Here is a 21,861-nt window from a genome sequence, read left to right as displayed (position 1 = left end):
AGTTATATATGAGTATATATCCTTGTGAAATGTGGTGGAATAAATTGAAGTACACAAAGTGAAGTGCAAGCCCACAATCTTAATAGTCATAATCTTAAACTGATGGCACAGTAGCTATTTTCACTATTTAAAAAAAAAAAGGAAACGTGTTCCGTATAGTACGGATACAAGATTGACAGTACCTCCTCTGCACGGTAGGTGGCAGTGTGACCGAAACACACCGCGGACTGAATCTTCCTTGTTGGTGGGTGCGCGCACCGTGACGCCGGCACGCCGACCAATCAGCGGTGGCTCGGTGCCTCTTTCAGGAAGTAAACGCAGAAAAGTGCAGAGGAGAGAGCAAAACGCTGTACCTGACAGTGCAGGAGATAAGTCAAACATGTCCTTAACCGTGTTGACATCCTCTTACAGGTATGTGGCAAATGACGGCTTTTCTCTCGAACGTCGACTGAATACTTTTGTCTCATTGACGCTCCGGGTTTGCTGAGATATGTAGCTTGTTATGAAAAGAGTGACGTAAGTCAGTGGTTTGCTGGATACTGTATATTTAGTAATAATGTAATAGGAACTTACAGGGAGTCTGGGGTCGTCTCCTTATAGTTCCCTATGGTTATGCTAATGTTCTGAATTTAAACTTGTCAAGAAGGCAAAATATTAATGACAAATTAATTGATTTTGAGAGATATTTTGTTTCCAGCCTTTAAAGTTGATAATGTTTGCTGCTGCCGTTTCCTCCAGGCTGAGGTCCCTCTGCAGACTGCAGCGAATCCAGGGCCACATGGTGAGCAACCCCCTCATGTGTTTGAGCTGCTGTAGGTCTCCAGGAATGTATAGGAAGGATTTAGTTATATGGATGCAGCTGTGTACTTAACATCTGCAACATGTCACCTTTTGAGGCAATTAGTTCGACAAACAGACAAAAAACAAACAAACATGTCAACAGCCTAGGAGCACAAATGAGTAAGGTACTTTTTAAAAAGATCAGCCAAATATTGTCAGTAGTATTAAAACTGGACGTGTTTTTATATTTCATTTTAACTAGTATCAGTCAGCAGTGTTAGTGTGCAGTTTATGGATACTCTGTCTGCCAGAACTCTCCTCTTTCACTTCCGTCGTTTGGGCTGGTTTTTCAGCTTTGGGTTGCCAGCACTCATGACATCATCCCACATTTTAATTCTGATGGATGGCATGTTCACTGAATTTCTGTTTTAGTTACACTTCTAGTGAAGTCAGGTTTGTCAACTTTAAACTTATTGAAATTACTTGACTCAAATTGGAGCATTTGCTTTCCAGTTTATTGTAATGAGTTTATTATTTCACGCATAAGTATCACTGTTATGGTTGTGCTTTATTAAAGCGATGCTATGTCATCAATCGCACTCAGTTTCAATCACATTTTGTCAAAGTGATTATCCTATGTTAACTATCTAAATTGGATATTTTATGCAGTTTTTGAGTTAATTGCAGTGTTTTGTTCTGAAGACTTTTACACTGTTGTCCTGTTGTCTCCATTTTGGATCAGATGTCAAGTCAGGTGGAACCAGTGGTTCTTCTGGAGAAGGTGGGCAGTGCAGGTGTGATCACCTTAAACAGACCCAAAGTCCTGAATGCCCTCAACCTGCCAATGGTCCGACAGATCTACCCTCAGCTCAAGGTACATGGAAAACTTAGTTAATGCTAACCTCGTAATACCGTTAACTTCCTGGAAAAACAATAATTAGGTTTGATAATTTCATTTTCTCCCTTTGTCCCACACACACACACACACACACACACACACACACACACACACACACACACACACACACACACACACACACACATATATGGGAAAATAGGTTAAAACAACAGCCAGTGTTGTGTTTCTTGGAGCTTCTGTTTTAAATGTCTAAACTTGCACTAAAATAATGCAGGAATCTTTTTCAGCTAGTGATGTTGGCCATAAAAAAATTTGTTTTTGATAATTTCCCATAACATTGCTGTTTTTTGGGATTCTAGAAATGGGAAAATGACAATGAGACTGCCATTGTGATCATCAGAGGAGCAGGTGGAAAAGGTTTTTGTGCTGGTGGAGACATCAGAGGTAAGCCGTAGCCTTGAAGGATCACAGGGGATTGTGTAGCCCCAGTTTGGGCCTGTCGTGTATGAGCATACATGGATCACTGAGGTAACCATCAGTATCTCTAAAATATTTAAAATGCCTTGGGAAAACTCAGAAGGCAATTTAAAAACATTAATCGTTCTGAAGGTATTTCTGGGTCTCTTATTATCATATGGATGAAAAACGAGTTTTCACCACATGCAACATGGTTGGTTTCCTCTGGGACCTTAATGTATGATTGCACATGAGAGGCACAAGCTGGGGCTGAGGTCTGGAGAACTTTTACATGCAACTCTATGACCAGACATGTTGCTTCATTACCATTTCGATCCGTTTTCTCCTCCCAGCGGTCACAGAAGCAGGGAAAGTTGGAGACCCTCTGGCACAGGACTTTTTCCGCGCGGAATATACTCTCAACAATGCCATTGGTACGCTATCAAATGTATCTGTTAGATATGGGTATTCATTTAAAGTGTCACTTTATGCATTTCAAAAAAACACTTTATTTTATCTTTCCAGGAGCATACAGGAAACCGTACATCGCCATTATCGAAGGAATTACAATGGGAGGGGTGAGTGCATTATTTTTTTTTTTTATGTATGAAATTCATAATATAAGGTTGTGTGTGAGAAACGCATTGCTCTTTTTCTGGGATGTGCTATTCACATTAGCCAGTAGGTGTCAGTAGAGAACTATCTTCCTCTGTCTCCTGCAGCCAGTGGCAAGGTGGCCTCTGATTGGATGGAATATGACAGAGCAATGTTGCTGCCACTACCCCCCCCCCCCCCCCCCCCCCTTCAGATATGTTTAGAATTTGAATCGGTACCTTTGCCCCACATTAAGCATGATGAGAGATTCGGACAGAAAAGCTAATTTATCATGACCTTGATCCCGAAGGTCGGTATTTTTATGAATGCTGTTTTTACTCACCTGGTCACAGAAAATCTGTCTTTTGGTTCAGTCTCTTGTTTTTTCCATTTCACGACCTTGACGGTGAGTTTACTCCCGAGGAGTCACTTGAGGTTGTTCACAGCCCACCAGCATCTACAGGGCCATTACTCATCGTGTGTGTGTGTGTGTGCATCTGTGTGTGTGTGTGTGTGTGTGCATCTGTGTGTGTGTGTGTGTGTTGCACAGAGATGTATGAAGACCTAACAAGCCCTTTTGCTCAGTATTGAACTTCACTGTTCAAGTACTGGCCATTAGGGAGCACTATACACTCTGGCGCTCCTGCAATTGCTTGAGGAGTATTTTTTTTTTTTACAACAGTATGTGGTGCAAGTCTTGATCAGGTTGCTGTTTCTTCATGTCTTTGGGCTGTGTGTTTTGTGTGTTTTGTTGAGAGAGGGGAGGAATACCATGGGGATGTGGAGCATTTTGTCTTTTTGTTTTGTGTTCTCTTGCTTTTCATACTGAATGCTTATATGGTGTTATTCAGATGAAAGCTTACACTGATGAGCTCATAATGCTCAGACTGTTAGACTGGTGTTCAGGCACACTGATTACTATGGAGGTTCAAATGTGTTGTTATAACCTTCCTAATTAGGAATCCTGACAACTGAATAAAATTAGCTTACAGGACAAGTGCAATAACTTGGAATCATAACCGGTGAACTTTGATTTAACTCAATTGATTGATTGAACTATTATATTTATTTAAAAAAATAGTTTTTTTAGTTGCACATAGTTATTTTAAAATTTGTTATTCAAGAAATATTGATGAGCTTTAAAGATATTTTCAGTACTGACCCTTTAATCTGGGAAATTCAGTGCGATGAATCCTAGAAGCTGCGAACTGAAAAAAAATAATTTTGTTTACTTGTTTTTGCGCTGTTTAGACAGCCATGATGACAAAGACACCCCCACTTACCATTTCCCCATCCAAGTGAGATGGAGGCTATAATTTAACTGTCTGAACTGAACAAAAACAACGTAGGGTAGCATTGGCAGTACTGTTTACAAGGAACAGCTGACTGTTTAGGTCTAATGTATGCTGCACCATATGGCCTTCATCGAGCCAGTGGAAACCTTGAAAGCTGGTGACGAATCCTTTGCGCTGCTTGTCACATAATCTTTTACAATCCTCCTCTTCTTTTTTTTTTCTTTCTTTTTTTGTCAATGGGAATAAAATGATGTGTAGTGAAGTACACCTCTCCTATCTGTCACAGAGAAGACGCTAATGTTGATGTTAACCATCCTCTGGACGATTGCTGCTTAATGTGTGTTTGGGAACGGGCGAGTTCTATATATGGAAAAGTCCATGAGGCACCAGAGTACCCGTTCCCAGATCTGCACTGAGCTGAGGGCCGAACTCCCACGTCGAACGGGTATTCTTGCATTCGTGATAACAAACCACCAGGGAGTAAAGGCATGTCCTTAGCAGGTCAAAGCACACACACACACACTAGTCTAGTCCATGGGTTTGTACATTCGTCGCTCTCCAAGTTTAAAATCCCCAGAATTAAGGTCTGTGAATGCTGAAGTGTTATTAATCCACGTCCTGCTGTGCCTTTCGCGTTCTAACAGAGACGGCGTCTCTCTGTCGATGTTTGAGATCACTCTTCAGATTTCAAACATTCCCGTTAGTCGTACACTAGGCCTCCTCGCATTCAGATTTAGATCGCACGGCTTTTAAGGCAGATTGTAAGAGGCCTGGCGTAGTGGTTGATGCGGCTGATGGATATTTGCCTACAGCTGCATGGCTGTAATGTCTTTCCTCTGGAGAACGGAGCTTGCGTTCGCTAATGTCCACATCATCTAACGAGGAGCGCCAAGAAAACGGCAGCTTTTGACCCATGCATTAAAGCTTCTCACCTTCCAGAGCTTGTGCAGTGCTTGTTTTGAAAGTGAATACTTTGTGCAAGAGTGATGTGGAAAGTAATTTTCAAACAGGCGTCGCTTTCTCTTTAAGTGTTTGGAACTGTTATCTGTCACTTGTGTCTCCTCGCACCAACTGGGAGGCGTCTGCGTTATGCTTCTCAACTCCCTTTACGTTCTCACTAATCATTTCTGATGCGAAAAAATGTACCCAGATTCCACTTGGAGAGCTGAACCTAATGCAACTACAGTACTCTGCAGCATTTTAATGGATTCAGCCACACCTGTTTCATCAATATTTGGTTTGTGTTCAGTAAACCAAACATCACGATGAGGACTTCATGGAGCCGTCCATGTATGTAAACTCTTCCCGGCCAGGTTGTAAATTTTGCAGCCCATCCTGTTTGCAAGCATCAGCTATAAACACGATCGTCGGCCCACTTTTGCACATTTCCATTGTTTACAGTAGGATCCGGGAGGCAGGTTCTTATATGGTGCTAGGTGGAACCACACCAAGACCTAACAATGTTCCACTGCTTTTATGGTAAAACTCGGGTAATGTGAGATGAAATGGACCCTCATCCCTCTGGTTGGGTCCAATGAGCATTGCGAGAAAATTGTTCATCCTTTTTTCGCCTTTATTTCACTCATTGCAAAGGAAATGTTGGTTTCAGGTTGTCTTATTTTTACACTTTAGAGGAAATGGCTGCTATGTTAAAGGTTAATTTATCTTATAGTTTAGGTTACATGAGTCATTCAGCATCAAATAATACATGAATACAAGACGGAAACGTTACCTTGCACATAAAACATGAATATGGGCCAGTATCAAATAACTACACTTGATTTTGAATTTTTTTTTTAAATTGTTAGTAGAAAAAAACAGATATATCACACTCTCTTCTAGTGTTATTGTTTTTTCTCATGCATTTCATGTCTTTGCTCTGAGCCTGAAGTGCTGGTGTTTTGCCAAAGCACCGTCCTAAGCTGACAGAAGTCACAATCCGTCTCTTTTGTGTGCCTAATTGTATTTTTTAGGATCTGGTTCTTTGAGTAGAGCTCCAGACGGGTGTGTTCAGTCTCCAGTGAGCTGATATCTGAAATCCTCTGTGGTCATTTTGTCATTCAGCCTTAAAGCGACCCTGCAGCGCTGCCCTCTAGCTCTCGTCTCTAGTCCACTGTTCACTAAGAGCAAGGTGAAGACAGGTTGTTGACTTTAATCACACTTTCACTCATGATTGGTTGGCGGTCGTTCAGCCCTCAGCAGGGGGCACGATGGCGTGGTTGTAGGTTGATAAGGTTGTTAATCAACACCTGTGAATCAGAGATAACACCACCAGGTGCTGTGGCTTCTAGCTTTCAGCAGATTCTTTCCAGCCTTTACCTTTGAGCAAAGATTCCAGTCTGTTTAACTTCGTAAAGCAATGCGATAGCTCCGCAGCTATCTTGTTTAATCCCTTTCAGCAGTAGTGTTATTTACATTGCTTCAGTGACGGTGGGAATTGGGACGGCGTTATCAGTGGTAGCTGTGCAGAGCGGTGGTTATACGCTAGCTGGTGGGACTCTGTGCTGCCAGAATGACTATGTCAACAGAGCACAACATAATGCATCCAATACACTCAAAGGGAGAGTAACTTCATTCTTTGCATAGCAATAGTTAATTGCTGCAACATGAATGCTCTGGATTTTGAATTGTTTTCATAATGTTTGATACTAAAAGGGAATGCACCAGAAATTTAAAAAAAAAAAGAGACAAAAGCTAGAAAGATTTCTTTATTAGATTTAAAAAAAAAAAAAAGGTTACGCTCTTTTTATCCATTGCATCTTTTGTCTGGTTGTATGAGACGCCACTTTGAAAATATAATTTAATTTTGTCCATAGAGAGCAAAGGGACATGTAGACGGAGCGTATCTGATTCTGCATGCTCCTTTCAGATTTAATTTCAGTACGACTTTCAGATGGCTGGATACGCAGCATCAGCACAACTTGGCCCGAGAGTAACCCTGCCAGGTTGTCATTGGCAACCACTGTCAGAGATCGGTAACCAAATGCTTGGCCTTTGATCAGTGGGCAACCACTTTTTAACATCTGAGAATAGGGACAACAAAAAGTGCATCCCTAAATAAGTTTGAATCATTCTTTAATTCTTGTATTTCATTGTAACTTCTTGGTCATTCACATCACAGGCAGTGGAATGCACCTGTCTGTGTGTCGACAATGTTTTATGCGGATGTATGCGAGTGGACATTGTTTCCATGGTAACCTTATAATTGTAAAGCGTACTGGAAATGTCCTCTGGCCAACACTGCTCATTAGCCTTCACCTCTCTCCCTGCTGGGAGCCACACACATGAATCAGGCACCCTGATGCCGGATCGGCCTGGTTTACTTTTTTATTTCTTCACTCTGCATTCTCCACCTCAAACTTCCGCTCAGCGCTTCTGTTATCGATGTTTCCTCTCCACGTTTTCCCCTTCTGTGTATTCCTCGCCTCCGTTTCCTCCTCTTCTCATCATATCGTCTCTATCTATTTGTGACCTGGTTCTCCTCCACCTGCAGGGCGTAGGTCTGTCTGTTCACGGGCGGTTTCGAGTGGCCACTGAGAAGACGCTCTTCGCCATGCCAGAGACTGCCATCGGTAAGACTGTCCAGCTGCACCAGCTCCCGTTTTCCCCCCCCTGAGGGAGGGATATGGGTGGGAGTGGGGGGGGCATCTAGAGCATTAATTATGGAGGAGCAATGATTTCAGACCCAGCTGGATCCAATTCATATCATAGACACGGTGTCTGTCTGCACGGGAAGCTGGCGTTGCACGCAGAGGGATGAATTGGTCGTATTCAAGTGGGGCACGCGACGGATGACCTCATGAAAATGGGCGTGAAGGAGTCGTTTCCGAGGACGCCATGTGTCATTTCCCAAAATACGTGTTTACTCAATTACTTCTTGACATCCTAAATGGTAGAGAGGATAAGATGCAGGTGATTGGTTTTGGAAAATGGATCAAATCACATCAAACACTTCCTGTGAGTTCACTGTGTTCACTAAGGTTAGCGTGTCAACATACTAGCATTTCCTAATTAGCACTAAGCATTTAAAGTTAGAATATGTGAAACTTGCTCTAATACATAATTTTTTTCATTTGAATTGAGTGTTTTTATGCACATAACCACTAAAGATGACAATATTAAGGTAAAACGATAATATTTAGAAGTTCTAATAGTTTGTGACTTCGTAATGGTTGAAAAACTTTATTTGGGACGTCCTTTGATGACTTTTTCTGGAGCCATGCTGTCAATGACAGTTTGAGAATGAAAGTTGGAATCAGGAAAAAAAATGTGTTGAAAATCGTAAATCTGAAAATCGGCCAAGAAAATTACAACTGCATCACTTATTTTCATAATCTGACACCACCACAAACAATGCGATGATACAGAATACGACGATACTTCATCATAGCTGAATGGCTCACTAAATGTAGAAATCAGCAAGATCTTATGTTTGTGTTTTTCACTGCCAAAGTATTAAGCTTGGGTTTGCTCTTTAGCTAATTGACCCCTCGGACAGATGGCCGTCTCCTGAGGGGCTGAGGAGATTAGTAACAAATCTCTAACAACTAACCAATTACAGCTGATTTTGGCATAAACTAGCTGGTTGGCAGCTGTTCTATAATAGTACATGAATTATTTACTGGAAACTATGATACCAAAGTCTTAATCACACTGGTTTTGTGGCAAGAAAGAGCCTGTGACCTGACCAGACAGCTAATTTCTACTCACAGTGTATTCAACTCATTCAGATGCTTAATGGATATCGTGGTGGCCCTCAAGCATCTTTCATGATCGCTTTAGAGGCTCGGCAGACTTTCTACCTCATTTTTTATTATTGTTTGGATTAGAATCAAGTGACACGTAGGACATTTGTGGAGTATTTTGGGCAGAAGTTGAAAGGTTGATAGTGTTTTTCTGCAGCTTGAGACCCACATCCAATCATTTAGGGATCCCAGTATGCTGAAATATATTAAAATACACCATTTTTAGAATAAGCACAAATGTGTACTACATACAAAAACTGCATGTTTTTTGCCCTAAAGTGGGCATGTCTGTACAAATGAGACTCTTGGGTACATTTTCTGATAAATTGACTGCGTGCACTCCCTCCCTCCCTCCCTCCCTCTTGCAAACTTCCAAGGACGCTAACGTCATCCTCTATTCGACACGCAGGCACTCACTCACACACACACACACGCATCAAGCTCATTCCTGAGCATTCTGGGCTCAGCCTCCATAATAAATCTTCAGCTGATGCTTTACTCTGTTTGGTCGTGTGAGTGGAATCTGACTCAGATGTCCGGAACAGTGCAAGGATGAAGATTATGTTGTCAGTGAAGAGGAAATGAGTGTAGCAGAAAGAAACAACCAAGGTTCTTCTTGATGCTGTGTGACTGGTGTGTGACGTGTGTGTGTGTGTGTGTGAGTGTGAGAGAGTTTCTCAAAGGCGAGGCCACAATAAAGACTAGGAGGAAATGGGATGGCAATTGAATTGCACAGGCAGAAGATTGTCTATATGAGGGGATTGATATGCTGCAGGGTATCCGTGTCTATCAGGGTGGGTCTTGCATTCCTTTTTCCTCTCATCCACACACACACACACACACACACACACACACCCTTGTGTTGTCACGTACTTTCTGGATGACGTAGCACATGAAATACATTCCGTTTAGTCTCCTTATGCTCATAAATAAAGCAAGACTCTCCCAGTGTCTTTAAAACTCTCCAGTCACCTTTGCTAATCCTCGTCGGAGCCGCCGTGGTCACACGTTGTCACTATCGTTTTCTACTAAAGGCGCTTGGCTTCCAGACCGCTGCACCGCCGTTATCAGCATGCCCCCTGTGCATTTAGACACTTGGACTTCACACTGATTGATCCTGACTGATTGATCGGTGTCCCTGTTAACTCTCCTGGGAGCTTTGTTGTGTCTCCAGCGTGGTACCAATAACATCCTGTCATTCTTATTGGTACATGGAGTTTTATGAGCCCATGTAATTACTAGCATTCCTGAGCGGAGGAAAGAAGTGGAAAGAGAGATTTTTATTTTGCATCTTTGAGTTTAAGCATCTGTATGTTTTATTCCAACCATCAGTGGTCTGTTGTTGCTCTTTAGTTGGTCTCTAAAAGCCTCCAGTTAGATCAATATTGTGATACGTGAGGAGATTTTTGGGATATTTTCCTTTCATTTTAAAAGCTGCATTTCTGTAGAGTGATGTCTTTTTCTAAACGTACCAGAATGTTCTTGGTGTTTTATTATTTTTCTTAATAATTGTATCCAAATGACTGGTGGTCATTTATCAAAAATCGCATTTTATATATATTTGATAGAAGTCAAACCTACAATATCGTCTCAGTATCGATATAAAAAAAAAAAATCTTGATTTTCTCCATATCACCCATCCCTACTTCTAGTGATCTTTATGTTGTTATTTCCCATCACTGGATATGACATCTAGGCAGTTACAGACCCTCAGGTGTTCCCGGTTACACTAATGATCCACCTGCATCGTGAGCAGAGAGACGGGTGAACCCACCAGATGACACAGCAGGGGTTCATCATCACAACACATATAGAAATACACACAATGAATAATGTCAACGGCCCCCTTAACTGGTTCCTTAAGAGAACACGTCCACACTAAAAATACATTTTCTAGGTAGTAAGTACCATTTTATTTTTAGAGCAACTTTCAACAGTAAACATCACGTACTTAACGATTTATTTAGATTTAATTTAGATGTCCATTGCCTATGAAATTTGTTTTCAAACCGCAGCTTGTTTGCTGGAGGAATAGAAAAGATGATCCATTGTGTGTTTTTCACCATGTAATCAGGACTTCTCTTGTTCCCCGTCCTTCAAATCCCTTAGAAGGGTCATGTAGGGGCTGCTCTAAAAAAAGGAATCGCTCATTTCAAAAGTATTACAGTTACTTCCTCAGGATCTGTTTTTGAAGTTGAGAATAATTACATCATAACTATCAAACTCATTCCTCTCTCAGTCGCTGCAAACGTGCGACGCTCGCATGTTAACCCCTTCTGCGGCGGGATTAACAGATTTAACCTGGCTCTGCTCGCATTCAGAACAACAGCCGTAATCTGACGCATTTATGATATTACGTTTTCAGCCGTGAATCAGGTCAACTCGTCTAATCCCCGACTCCACCCCCTCGACCCAAGCCACCATACAAAAGCCGCCGAAAAAACAGAAGGGACCAATGAAATCTAATTTTCCCGTCAAGAAACATTGAAATCAAATGGAAACATTATTGAGAATCCAGAATAAATTCGGTACAGATTAAGGTTTAAGCACATTTTATCATCATAATTGCTCGTAAGCCGCAGGTTTATCTTTTTGTAGTGTTCCAGCAATCATTTGTTTTGTTAATGTGGTGAAATCTGGGGAAATCCTGACCCTTGTTTCAGAGGGATCCGGATCCAGATTTTCACGTCGGCAGTTGCGGGGGGGCATTGTGTTTACGGGTTGTCCGTATTTCCATCTCATTCTTCTGAACGCCTTGAGGGAATTTCTTCACATTTGGGAGAAAAATCCATTTAGACTCGAGGATGAACTGATTAGAATTTGTTAACTCGAGATGCTAATTTTGACAATTTCTTTAAAATGTCTAATATATCCTATTAGGAATAATGAGGTGACTTGACTGGTTGGCGGAGGCAAACTACTGTGAGCTGCTTAATCTATTGTTTTATGGTCTGTGTCTCGTTTTTATGAATATCTATTGGACAATTTATCCTTATCAATTATTTTAAATGCTCAAATATCTATCAGTATCCACCCCAAACAATCCAGTGTCTATGTCAGTCATTATGCATCATGATGGGGTGAACACTGACAGATGGTCATATTGCTTCATCGTGTTTATGTGTATTGAAATTGAAGTATTCCGTTTTATTTTGACAGGGCTTTTCCCCGACGTGGGCGGCGGCTTCTTCCTGCCGAGGCTCCGGGGGAAGCTGGGAATGTTCCTGGCCTTGACGGGCTTCCGTCTCAAGGGACGTGACGTGCAGAGATCTGGCGTCGCCACTCACTTTGTCGAGTCCAAGAAGGTACGCAGCGCGGCTGCTTGTAATTTTTATACGACAACGAGGCACATTTTTTCTCATATGCAGCTTTCAATGCATTATCTGATTAACGTGACCACTGTGAGCGTGTGATAGTGGGGCTGCAGGGCAGTGTGAAGGACAGGAGCTCGGTGGGGGGGGGTGAGGTTAAAGCTGTACTGGAGAGCTGGATGCTGAGTCACTGGCTGTCTCACTCTTGTTAAAAGGTGGCAGCGTGCGGCGGCGGCTCCAGACGCAGGTTGTGTTTGTCTTGCTGTTGGCGTGAGGTCAGAGCAGTGGGCGGCAGGGTTTATTTCAGACTCTGACCTTGGGTTTCAGGACAGAGGTGCAGCGGGGGGGTTTGTATAACTTTGATGGCAGTTTGTTCAAAGACAAGGCTGGAAAAACATCCCCTATATTTATCACATTTATGTATTATTTTGTAAGTATGTTGGAATATGCAAAGCACCCATGCACTGTCCACAGTATTATTAAAAACCTGCATGCAAAGAAGAGATTTTGGTCATCCAGAGTAGCAAATCCTTCAGAAATGGGATTGTTTTTAAAATGATGGACTGAATTTTTCGCCTCGGGGCTTACAGCATTTTCTTCAGAGGCTAGTTTTAATATCAAGCCTTCTACTTCCATAGATCCCAGAGCTGGAGAAGGAGCTGGTGAGCCTGAAGTCTCCGTCCGCTGCAGACGTCTCCAGAGTGCTGGACTCCTACCAGAACCAGGTAAGGATCCGGACTCATGTAATCCACACGTTGAACTCTGAATATCCAGAAGAGCTTAAATAGGCCGTGAGATTTCAGGCCTCTGCTCTTCAGGTGAACTCCTGGGAGTGTCGGCGTACGTCTGTGTTAATGATTGTTCTCCGTCCACAGAGCAGTCTGGATTCTGAGAAGCCGTTCGTGTTGGACGAGCACATGCCTGATATCGACAGGTAGGCCTTGAATCGGTTTGTTTGTTAGTCTCTCCCACTTCCTTTAAGATGTAGCTGGGTGGTGTAGTTCTAGCAGATGTTACTCACAGAGTAGATGGTTTGTTTTGGACTATTTTTAAGCTGTGATTTGGTTTTCATTGATGTTTTTAATGTTTTTTTGGACAAAAACGGAGCAGATGAATATGATTTAAATATAATCATTATATTATTGCACTTTTTATAATCCATTCATTGTTGTTTTGGGAGTTTTGTTGACACTTACCTGTAGTTGTCTGCCTTCTCTCCAGTATAATGCAACTACATGGCAATGTCTTTTTCCACAAATCAGGATTTCTAGATATGGACACTAACAGGGAAAAAATGTGATTGTTGAGGAAACTTTGTGATGTGATGTAACCTGCTGAAACCTGCCTCCCTTTAGGCTGTTCAGCTCCGACAGTGTGGAGGGCATCGTGCAGAACCTGAAGGCCGATGGCTCAGAGTTCGCCAGCAAACAAGCTGCGGTATGAACGTGACCTCAGTCCCTACCATCGACCTTTTGTTGTGGTATATACAAACTGTACCTGTTCATCACCTCTCTGCACCCCAACGTCAGATTTATTCCACTGTCAGTGCTGCAATAGAGCCAGGGCGTTATTTGGCTTTAGCGCTATTTATTAGTAATTAGTGGGTTCAGTTTAAGCACTTAACGGGGTTAGTCTTAGTCTTAGTCTTGTTGGGAGGACCAGAATCCCTCCTGAGAGATTTCAGAGCTCTTAGCACACCAGAGTGGCTTCTTCTCACCAAATATCTCCAGTGGTTGTAAAACTGACTGATATCTCTGATGAACTTTCACGTTAACGGTCCAATGAGATCAAACCTTGGTAGGAAGGCGTATAACCTTATATAACCGTGCACATGCCCCAGATTAGACCCCACCCCTCATTGTTCCCCTCGTCATTCCAGGATTAATAATACATATATGAATAATAATACCGCCTGTCAGCTGTTATGTGTTATCATGTTTAATACGTGATTTGTAACATTTGGAATATGTTGAACAAATATCGGCCCGCTTCTTTCATTCTGCTGGATTTCAAGAAACATGTTCTCTTTATCCTTTCAAACCTTGGAAATCTTGATTGGAGGCAATGGGGGGTCAGCTAGGGCATCAAATATTTATTTTAAACCTACTTCCTACTACTACACCACTGACTCACTGTCCCACCCTGTACATTATTCATTCATAACTATCTTTATCCTTAGCAGCACGTCGCTGGGCTGGTTTTTATTGGGCTTTTCTGATCATTTGTAGTTGTTTTGTTTTGTTTTTTATTTACTGGAACGCTTATTAAACACTCCATCACCACCTTCCACCAGACACTGTCCAGGATGTCTCCCACATCCCTGAAGATCACCCATAAGCAGCTGCAGGCGGGTGCAACGCTGAGCCTGCCGGACGTGCTGGTGATGGAGTATCGACTGGCCCAGGCCTGCATGGTAAAAACTATCTATCCATCCATCCATCCATCCATCCATTATATATATTATTATATCTCATGGCATTGTTTCTCTTGTTGTGCAGAGGGGCTGTGACTTCTACGAGGGCGTACGAGCCGGTAAGTCACACGGGCAAATCCACCCCAAAAGTGGAATTGGGTGGATGTGAATTTCAGTGATGTAGCATCGTTTTTTACGTGGATTGAACCGAGAGCTTTGACTTAAACCACAATGAAAAACATGGTAATATTGATGCTGAATGTTAGTAAATGATCAAACAAATACTGGTTTTCCCTTCTACATCATGACTTTCTGCATGTTTGCAGTGCTGGTTGACAAGGACCAGAATCCCAAGTGGAACCCGGCGACCCTGGAGGAGGTGTCTGAGCAGACCGTGGACCAGTGCTTCTCCTCGCTTCGGGAGAAGGACCTGACTCTGTGATGCCTCCCACCTTCAAACACACACCACTACGCCTTGGCTGAGCCTCCTGCCCCTACTTCCCTTTATGGTCAGCCACATGAGAGGACTGTAACTGCTGTGGATGAGAGAGAGCATACGTAGGTCATACACTTAATAGTTTGACTCCATGCTATTAAATACCGCTGTGATATTTTACAGGCAAATCAAGTCTGCTCCTCTGCAAAGAGGGTTTGATTCATGGTCGGAACACTAAAATAGCAGCAGAAGAGGTAGCTAGCGGATGGATGCCCTGTGTGTCACGGGTGAAAAATGTTTAGTGTAAACTTGGTGTGCAGCGGAAGTGGAGTGATCTTTTTACATAAGTTGTGCAGCAGTAACACTCTGCTGCTGCAAATGCAAGCAATCTGCAGAAACACAAAGACATGAGAGGAGAACATGATCTCACCACTGAGTGCTTTGTTACATTTCCTGTGGGTGTTTGTTGATATGACATGGATTATTTCTGCAGTGTGGGCCCTTCTTCTAATTCACAGGATGATTTTTATCTATATCTGTAGTTTTTCTTTATAGTGCTAACTGTAATTTTTCAGATGTCACATGGATAAAAGCAAACACTCCCAAGATAAGTGGCAGATTTAGAAGTATATCATTTTAGATTCTGAATGCATTTATAACGTACTGTATGTTGTGTTTTTATCGTTAACATCTGATGCTTTATTTTAGTCGTAATCAAATCATCTCTCTTCAGTTCTCAGTATTGCATTATTTACGACACAACTAATCAGATTAGGCCTAAATGTTCAGGCTGAGGGCAATAAAAACGCTGGTAGTGTAACATAAAATGTTGTGTGGTCTCCGTGAGTGAAGAAGCTGCTGCCGGCCATAAAGAGGGCAGGACTCTTTATGGCCTGCTTATAAAGTGTTCTTGTGTGACACAACAACTGTTTTTCATCAGCGAGCGAGTGTTAAGCTGCTGCTCAGATGAAGTCCAGGGTAAACATTCATTTTAAGGGCGTGACGGGTTATAAACTGGTCCGTTCCACCGTCAGCGCTGGCAGGAAGTGCTGCATATTTTTTTTATGGGACTTGTGTGGTTCAAAAGATAATTGGAGACAAACAAAAATGAAAAAAATCCATCGGTCCGGTCGGCCTGCAGGCTCACAAATAAGACATGGATATGTTGTATTCATAAAGTCCTGCCGTCACAGGGGCTCAATAGGTGGACAGGATTAACTCCACATGCCGGAGACAATAAACTGCCATAAACACTGAGAACACTATCTTCTTTTTTTCCCCTGTCTGCGTCACAGACGAACCCCGCATGCTTTTAGGCAACCATTAGCTCTTCAAACAAGTGCTGGCCAGCAGTCACTTGTAAATCCTTCTGTTTGTTCTTCATGTAGCTGAACTTTTAGCCCGCAGTGTGTTTGCTCTCAAACAGGATACGTTATATAAATACCGTTTAGTCCATATGTGCCACGAATAAGCACCTGTGAGGGGTTACTCTGTGGCTGTTTGGAAAATAACAAACTATATCCATAATGATAGAAGGCATAAGTCAGATTTATTGGCATCAGTTGTTGTTTTTTTACACATACTGAATGTACAGTTTGCAAGTTACGTGAATACCACAGGAATATGCAAAGAGTCACACATTTTAAGTTATTGTTAATGATGTATTCCTCGGCGTGCATCATGTTGCAGAGCTACTTCCCTCTTCTAAGTCATGGAGTCGGCTCATCCCGTTCCTTCAGCTTCATCTATGGGTCGTTTTGTGTTAAAACACTGATGCATCCAAGGAATTGTGGGAACAAGAGTCTGAACCCTGTAATCCCCGATAGCAATGATGTAATAGGCTCCACTTGTGCAGAGATTTACCCGTCATGCTGGTGCATTATGGGATCAGCTGACTTGTTTTTAGGCTTGTATGGGATGATATCTGAATTTAAACAGGCATCTTAGACATAAAGGAATAGTTACACATTTCTGTAAAACCTAAAAATTACTTAACGATAAATCAATCAAGTTTTTGATCATCAATAAATGGTTTAAAAACATTTACCGGTTACGTAAATGTCGGGATGCGTTTCTTAGATCAGTCATATAAGAGTAGTTTTGGTCTCAGTCAATTAAGATGTATCTTTACGTGATAAAGTCTTTATTTGTGCTTTTTTTTCTCTCATGTCTCTGGTAACACAACCATTGAAGTTGTGCTTTTGCGTGATTCTTTGTGAAAAAGTTTTATAGATCTTAATTAAATCAATAAATCGATGTTGAGTGTTAGTCGACTGAGAATTGAAGACATGGTGGTCAAATGAACATCCTTGATTTGGGACAGCTGGTTGGATAAAACAAGCAAAACAAATGGATGACTTTGGACTTCGTTCACTATTTCCTGACTTTTCTTTTTCTTACACAATAATGTAAATTATGGTTGAGGCAGCCCTAATTTAATCTGCATTAAATGGCACTATATCTCCCAGACCCTGTACCTCAGGGAGTCCCTCCTTCTCATGAAGAATAAATCCTTCAAGAAGTCTTCACGGCCAATTTAGCAGCCTCGGTCGGAACACCTGCCGGCATTAAATAATTTAAAATGTGTGACCTTTAAAAAAAAAAAAACTACAAATCACGGTTTCCAAAAGGAGGCGTTGGCAGCCTTTCACAGATGTTTCAATGGAGACGGGCGTTCACGCTGAATCCGCTTTTTAACTCTTTGTGGTGCCGATGAATTCCCCTCGTGGTTCAAAATCCACAATTCACTGCTTTTCTTTCAGACAACCACAAGACCTGATCTTTGAAAGAGTTACAAAAAAAAAACGGAATCTCTTGTGAAAGTGTAAACAGAGGTGATACCACAAAAAAAAAAAATTAACAGTGAAGTCACTCAAAATGCACAGTTAAGCCTGACATCAACATTATGGCAACATCTTTGATGTACAGCCTCAGAAATAGATCCATCACCCAGTTATTTGTATTCGCAATGTCATTAAAAGCTGTAAAAGAAAAAGACTCATCATCCTCCAGCATGAGAACTGTAAAGAAACAACGTGCGTCTCTAATTGCATCGCATTCTCTTCGCTCTACCGTCAGCTCCCTCTTGTGCTGTTGAAACAGGCCTTTTGTTGTTTATGGTTTTTTTTTTTTCAAATCCCATTTTGATAGAAAACAGCCTTTTGTCACTTTGTCTGAAAGCAAAACAAACGGCGTCGGATTAAGAGTTCGGAATGTGGCGTGTGGCGAGCAGTGTCATCTCTAATCTTTAGTGTGTTCACAACATGTTCGGGACGACCCCGACGGATTAAATCTGCCCACGCAGATTAGTGCAAGTTGTGGTTTTGGGAGTTGGATTTTGCGATGTGTGATTTTTATCCGCGTCATGTTTCTTTTGATCAATCATCGGCCAGCTCACCGAAACAATACATCTCGCTAAGGTCTTTTTAGGTGTCGGAAGTTGTCAGAAAGCACCGAAACGGTATGGGTTCAATTTCCCGATCCAATACGCTACTTTTCTGTCCAAACTGAAACTGTTCCTGTTGTGCGAGAAGGCAAGTGGAGAGGAAACCCCCTGCCACTGTTTAATATGGCTTATTGTGTTATCTTTAGGATTATTGGTACCATTATGGTAATTACTACGACGCTATTCAAAGCTGTTATCGCTGCAAATTATTGTGTGACATCAATCGGTAGCGCCCAGCTGGCAGTGTGACGTGAATTTCGACATCATTTTTTAGTACCTGTGCACAAACCTGCAGCTACACTCCCCCCCCCTTTGTCCGTAATGGTCCCTTCTGATCAAAATCATACAGTAGAAAAACAACGGGCTCATAGTAACATTCATTAAGGACTTTGGCGGTTTTTGAACCTCTATTCCAAATACACGACTTCCCTTCATTATGGAGCAGCACCACACTATTTTAAGAAGTCTTATATAGACCAGGTTGAACTGTCAGGGGGGTTCTAGGTTGCATATTTGTACTCTGGTCCTCTATAGGGCAGGTATTTCTCAGTTAGGACATTGTACGATAACACAACGTTGACAAGAAAAACAACATTTCAGCAAATACCACGTTTTTTCTCTAGTTGTGTTGACGAGCCAAATCCTTTTTCGGAAAGTGTGTCAATCCTTTTCTCGTGCCCTGGTTTCTTTGTAGCCAAGAGGGGCAGCAGGTCCCCAGTGATCCCGGTCCTCATGTCAAAGTTCCCCAACGAGAAATATCCTGGAGTGCAGGAAATGCATCGTCCGTGCACATCATTTCCTGGACCCATTTGGAGGGACCCCAGTTTGGCAGGATGGAGGGCTGCGGTCGAGGCTGCCTAATGGCAGCGAGAAGCAAGATGCTCCCGTTCGCTGCTCGGCCGCAGGATCTCCAGGGAGGCCGTTAACGGAGAACTTCGGCCCCTGCAGAGCTTCTTGTCAGACCAGAAGGAGCCAGACAGCTGGGTGTGTTTCTGACCCGGTGATACCGGCGAGGCTTTTTATCGAAGCGAGAGTCTTCACCAAATGATGGGATCTATTAATAACTTCCTCCGTGAGAGGAGGGAATCTTGGCCCCGGGATAGACTTTTCACTGGAGGGAAGGAACTTTACAATTCCAGGCAATATTCTGATAGGATTGCTTGCTTTCTGTGAGTCCAGAAACAGCAAACCTACCGGGAGAGGGGCACGAATAAGGGCTGAGAAAGATGATATCCAACTGAAGACACTTCAGGCTCCAGCATTCATACAGATAATCACAGGGACGTGCACGGGATCAGAGTGCTTTGGTCGCTTTGGAGTTTTAGGTTCAATCCCAGTATAATCCAATCCAAAAAAAGTAGGTCAAAGCTGAATTACTGACAGCTCATTCATACTCCCGAGAACAGCAGGTAGACGCTCGAAAGGATTCGCTCTGAAGGACGGTGTTCAAGACTGCTGGTGGGCCTTGCTGGATGACATTCACGACCTCCGGGATCGAGGTCGAGGCAGTCTCTTTCCGCTGCGACGTCACGGCACGTCACATTCGATGTAGGGGATGTCGGTGTAGCGGCGGTCCACCTCCACCCACTGCTGCACGGCCCGGGCCACGATCTCCTCGGACAGCCTCTGGGCGTACTCCAGCAGCGCCGGGTTCACCTGAGGGGAGCTGTCCGCCGTCTCCGAGTGGACCAAGATGGCGTTCTCGCCCCTCGCTCCCTTGCCTTTGCGTTCCACCTTCTCCGTGGAGTTGGCATTTTGGGCCGCAGAGTCGCACCTCTTGGATTTGACGCACCCCATACTCTGGAGGGTGTAGCATTGATTTACTTTAAGGTGTGAGGTTGGCACATCGATGCTTCGGATCCCTTCGGGCGTTTCAGCGCACCCTCTGCGCTTCCCCCTCGACTCCTCTCTGCTGCGGTCGCCCTTTGTCGCTCCTGTCATCCACTCTCCCTCTCATCCACGCCTGAGTGCCAAACGTGTGTGACGACGGGTGTTACACAGTGGAGGGTGTGGTGATTCACGGGGCGCTGGGAGGCGACGGGGCTAGGAGGCCCATCCCTGTGTGGGTCTGGTCCCGCTCCCTCGCTGGCTTGAACTCATCCCTTCCTCAGCTGCAGAATGAAAGAGAGATTTTTTTACATCAGAGGGCAGCCTGCAAGTAACAGATGGCAGGAAACCGGGAAAGGGATTGTGGACAGTGGCGACTACGTTGACCCCCGGCTCCAGCGGCTGGCTCGGGGTCAAGGCCTCCAGTGCCGAGTCAGCAGAGCTGCTTTTTAAACACTCTGCACATGAACTGTTTTACTCATCCCCCTCCCCTTCCCTCCCCTTTCCCTCCACCTCAGTGATTTATGACTCAATCCCTCGGCCTATTTTGTATTGCATGACACGGGGACGCACACTGATGCTGTTTTGTTGTAAGCCTGTGTCTCCCATCTGTTCCACTAACCGAGCCTCGCAGCCTGATTCACAGTGACAGCTCCTCTTTTTTTTTCTTTTCGAGGGGCTGCAGGGCCTTGGCTGGCTGACATGTGCTTCATTCAGAAAGCTGTAGTCTGAACACAACAGGCAGGCCATGCATGATTCATGCAGAGCAGAGAGTAAATCAACATGTCACAGGGGATCTGAACTGTCAACAAGACAAAATCCTCTGCCAAGATCTGATGTAGTTTAATGAGCTTAAAATGATGGCAAACGCGTCTTTAATGTGAATTAGATGTCAGACAGACACGTTTGTTGGGGGTTGGATTAAAACCTGACACCTGATTTGTTTGAAAACTGAGGGAAACACCGCCGTTAATGAGAGATACATGAATGAATACAAACAGGGTGTGCTGCGATGCTGTGGAGCTGTACGTACTTTGAACGGAGTGTGGCAAATGCGTCAGGTTCGTCTCCATTCCAGCACCAAATAATCCGGCAGACGGAAGGAATAACCTCAATGTCGTTCAAGTGGATGATAATCCGGACATCATCTGGCGTCGCGCCGGCTCTCCTGCCCTCTTCTCGCCTCTCCAGACGGCATCCGAGCGATTTCAACTTGGGGAGCAAAACGCGTAAAGAAAGCCAAATTAATGTGAGAAGTTGTTGCTGCTCGCTGGTCTGGTCCCTGCAGGATGAAGCGCTCCGCCTCCGGTTTAAAACATAATCTGTAGACTGTGTTTTTCCCCCCTGTTGCCTCCGCGCCGTCAGCTCCTCAGCAGAGGGAAAAGCAACTGTCGGGGTTTGACTTCAGCGCGACGACGCCGCACGGCAACGAGCGAGCTGCAGCGGTCCTCCGGAGGAGAGCGAGTCCGGCAGACGGCGACGCTGCACCGCCGCGGGCTGGTGCAACACTGACCTCTGGAGGCGACATTGAGAACTACTGCATAGGGAAAGAAACATTTAAAAGAATGTGCCAACATGACCACGTTTCACTGTTTTTTCATCAGTGGTGGAAAAAATATTCAGATTCTTTACTTAGGTAAAAGTCACCTTTTATTATTTGCTGTGTTGACTTATATTATTGGATTATTATTTTAATTTTA

General features: G+C 43.4%; 2 protein-coding genes across 2 annotated transcripts; one reads left to right on the top strand and one right to left on the bottom strand.

The window, feature by feature from the left end:
* Positions 1-310: 310 nt before the first annotated feature.
* Positions 311-18,438, top strand: hibch (3-hydroxyisobutyryl-CoA hydrolase). Its single transcript, XM_084023255.1, has 14 exons — positions 311-411; positions 739-781; positions 1,523-1,654; positions 1,999-2,083; positions 2,449-2,529; positions 2,621-2,673; positions 7,478-7,556; positions 11,889-12,034; positions 12,679-12,765; positions 12,916-12,974; positions 13,396-13,477; positions 14,334-14,453; positions 14,539-14,572; positions 14,780-18,438. The coding sequence occupies exons 1-14, from the start codon at positions 380-382 to the stop codon at positions 14,893-14,895; spliced, it is 1,149 nt and encodes a 382-aa protein (XP_083879381.1). The 5' UTR covers positions 311-379; the 3' UTR covers positions 14,896-18,438.
* akap19 (A-kinase anchoring protein 19) lies at positions 15,226-21,758 on the bottom strand. Its single transcript, XM_084023256.1, has 2 exons — positions 21,195-21,758; positions 15,226-20,445 (listed from the first exon to the last, which is right to left on the bottom strand). The coding sequence occupies exon 2, from the start codon at positions 20,273-20,275 to the stop codon at positions 19,862-19,864; it is 414 nt and encodes a 137-aa protein (XP_083879382.1). The 5' UTR covers positions 20,276-20,445; positions 21,195-21,758; the 3' UTR covers positions 15,226-19,861.
* Positions 21,759-21,861: the final 103 nt, after the last annotated feature.

This window comes from Eutrigla gurnardus (genome assembly GCF_963514095.1).
Source record: "Eutrigla gurnardus genome assembly, chromosome: 12".
NCBI classification, from domain to species: domain Eukaryota; kingdom Metazoa; phylum Chordata; class Actinopteri; order Perciformes; family Triglidae; genus Eutrigla; species Eutrigla gurnardus.
Note: the sequence above shows the minus strand (reverse complement) of the source record. Positions and strands in the feature narration are given on the sequence as shown.

What these genes read in the sequence shown, in the direction of transcription:
- hibch (XM_084023255.1), top strand. Translation starts at nt 380, where the DNA reads ATGTCCTTAACCGTGTTGACATCCTCTTACAG. An exon ending in TCGCCAGCAAACAAGCTGCG is followed by an intron (nt 13,478 to 14,333) that starts GTATGAACGTGA and finishes ACCTTCCACCAG; the next exon opens with ACACTGTCCAGGATGTCTCC. An exon ending in GACTGGCCCAGGCCTGCATG is followed by an intron (nt 14,454 to 14,538) that starts GTAAAAACTATC and finishes CTTGTTGTGCAG; the next exon opens with AGGGGCTGTGACTTCTACGA.
- akap19 (XM_084023256.1), bottom strand. Translation starts at nt 20,275, where the DNA reads ATGACAGGAGCGACAAAGGGCGACCGCAGCAGAGAGGAGTCGAGGGGG.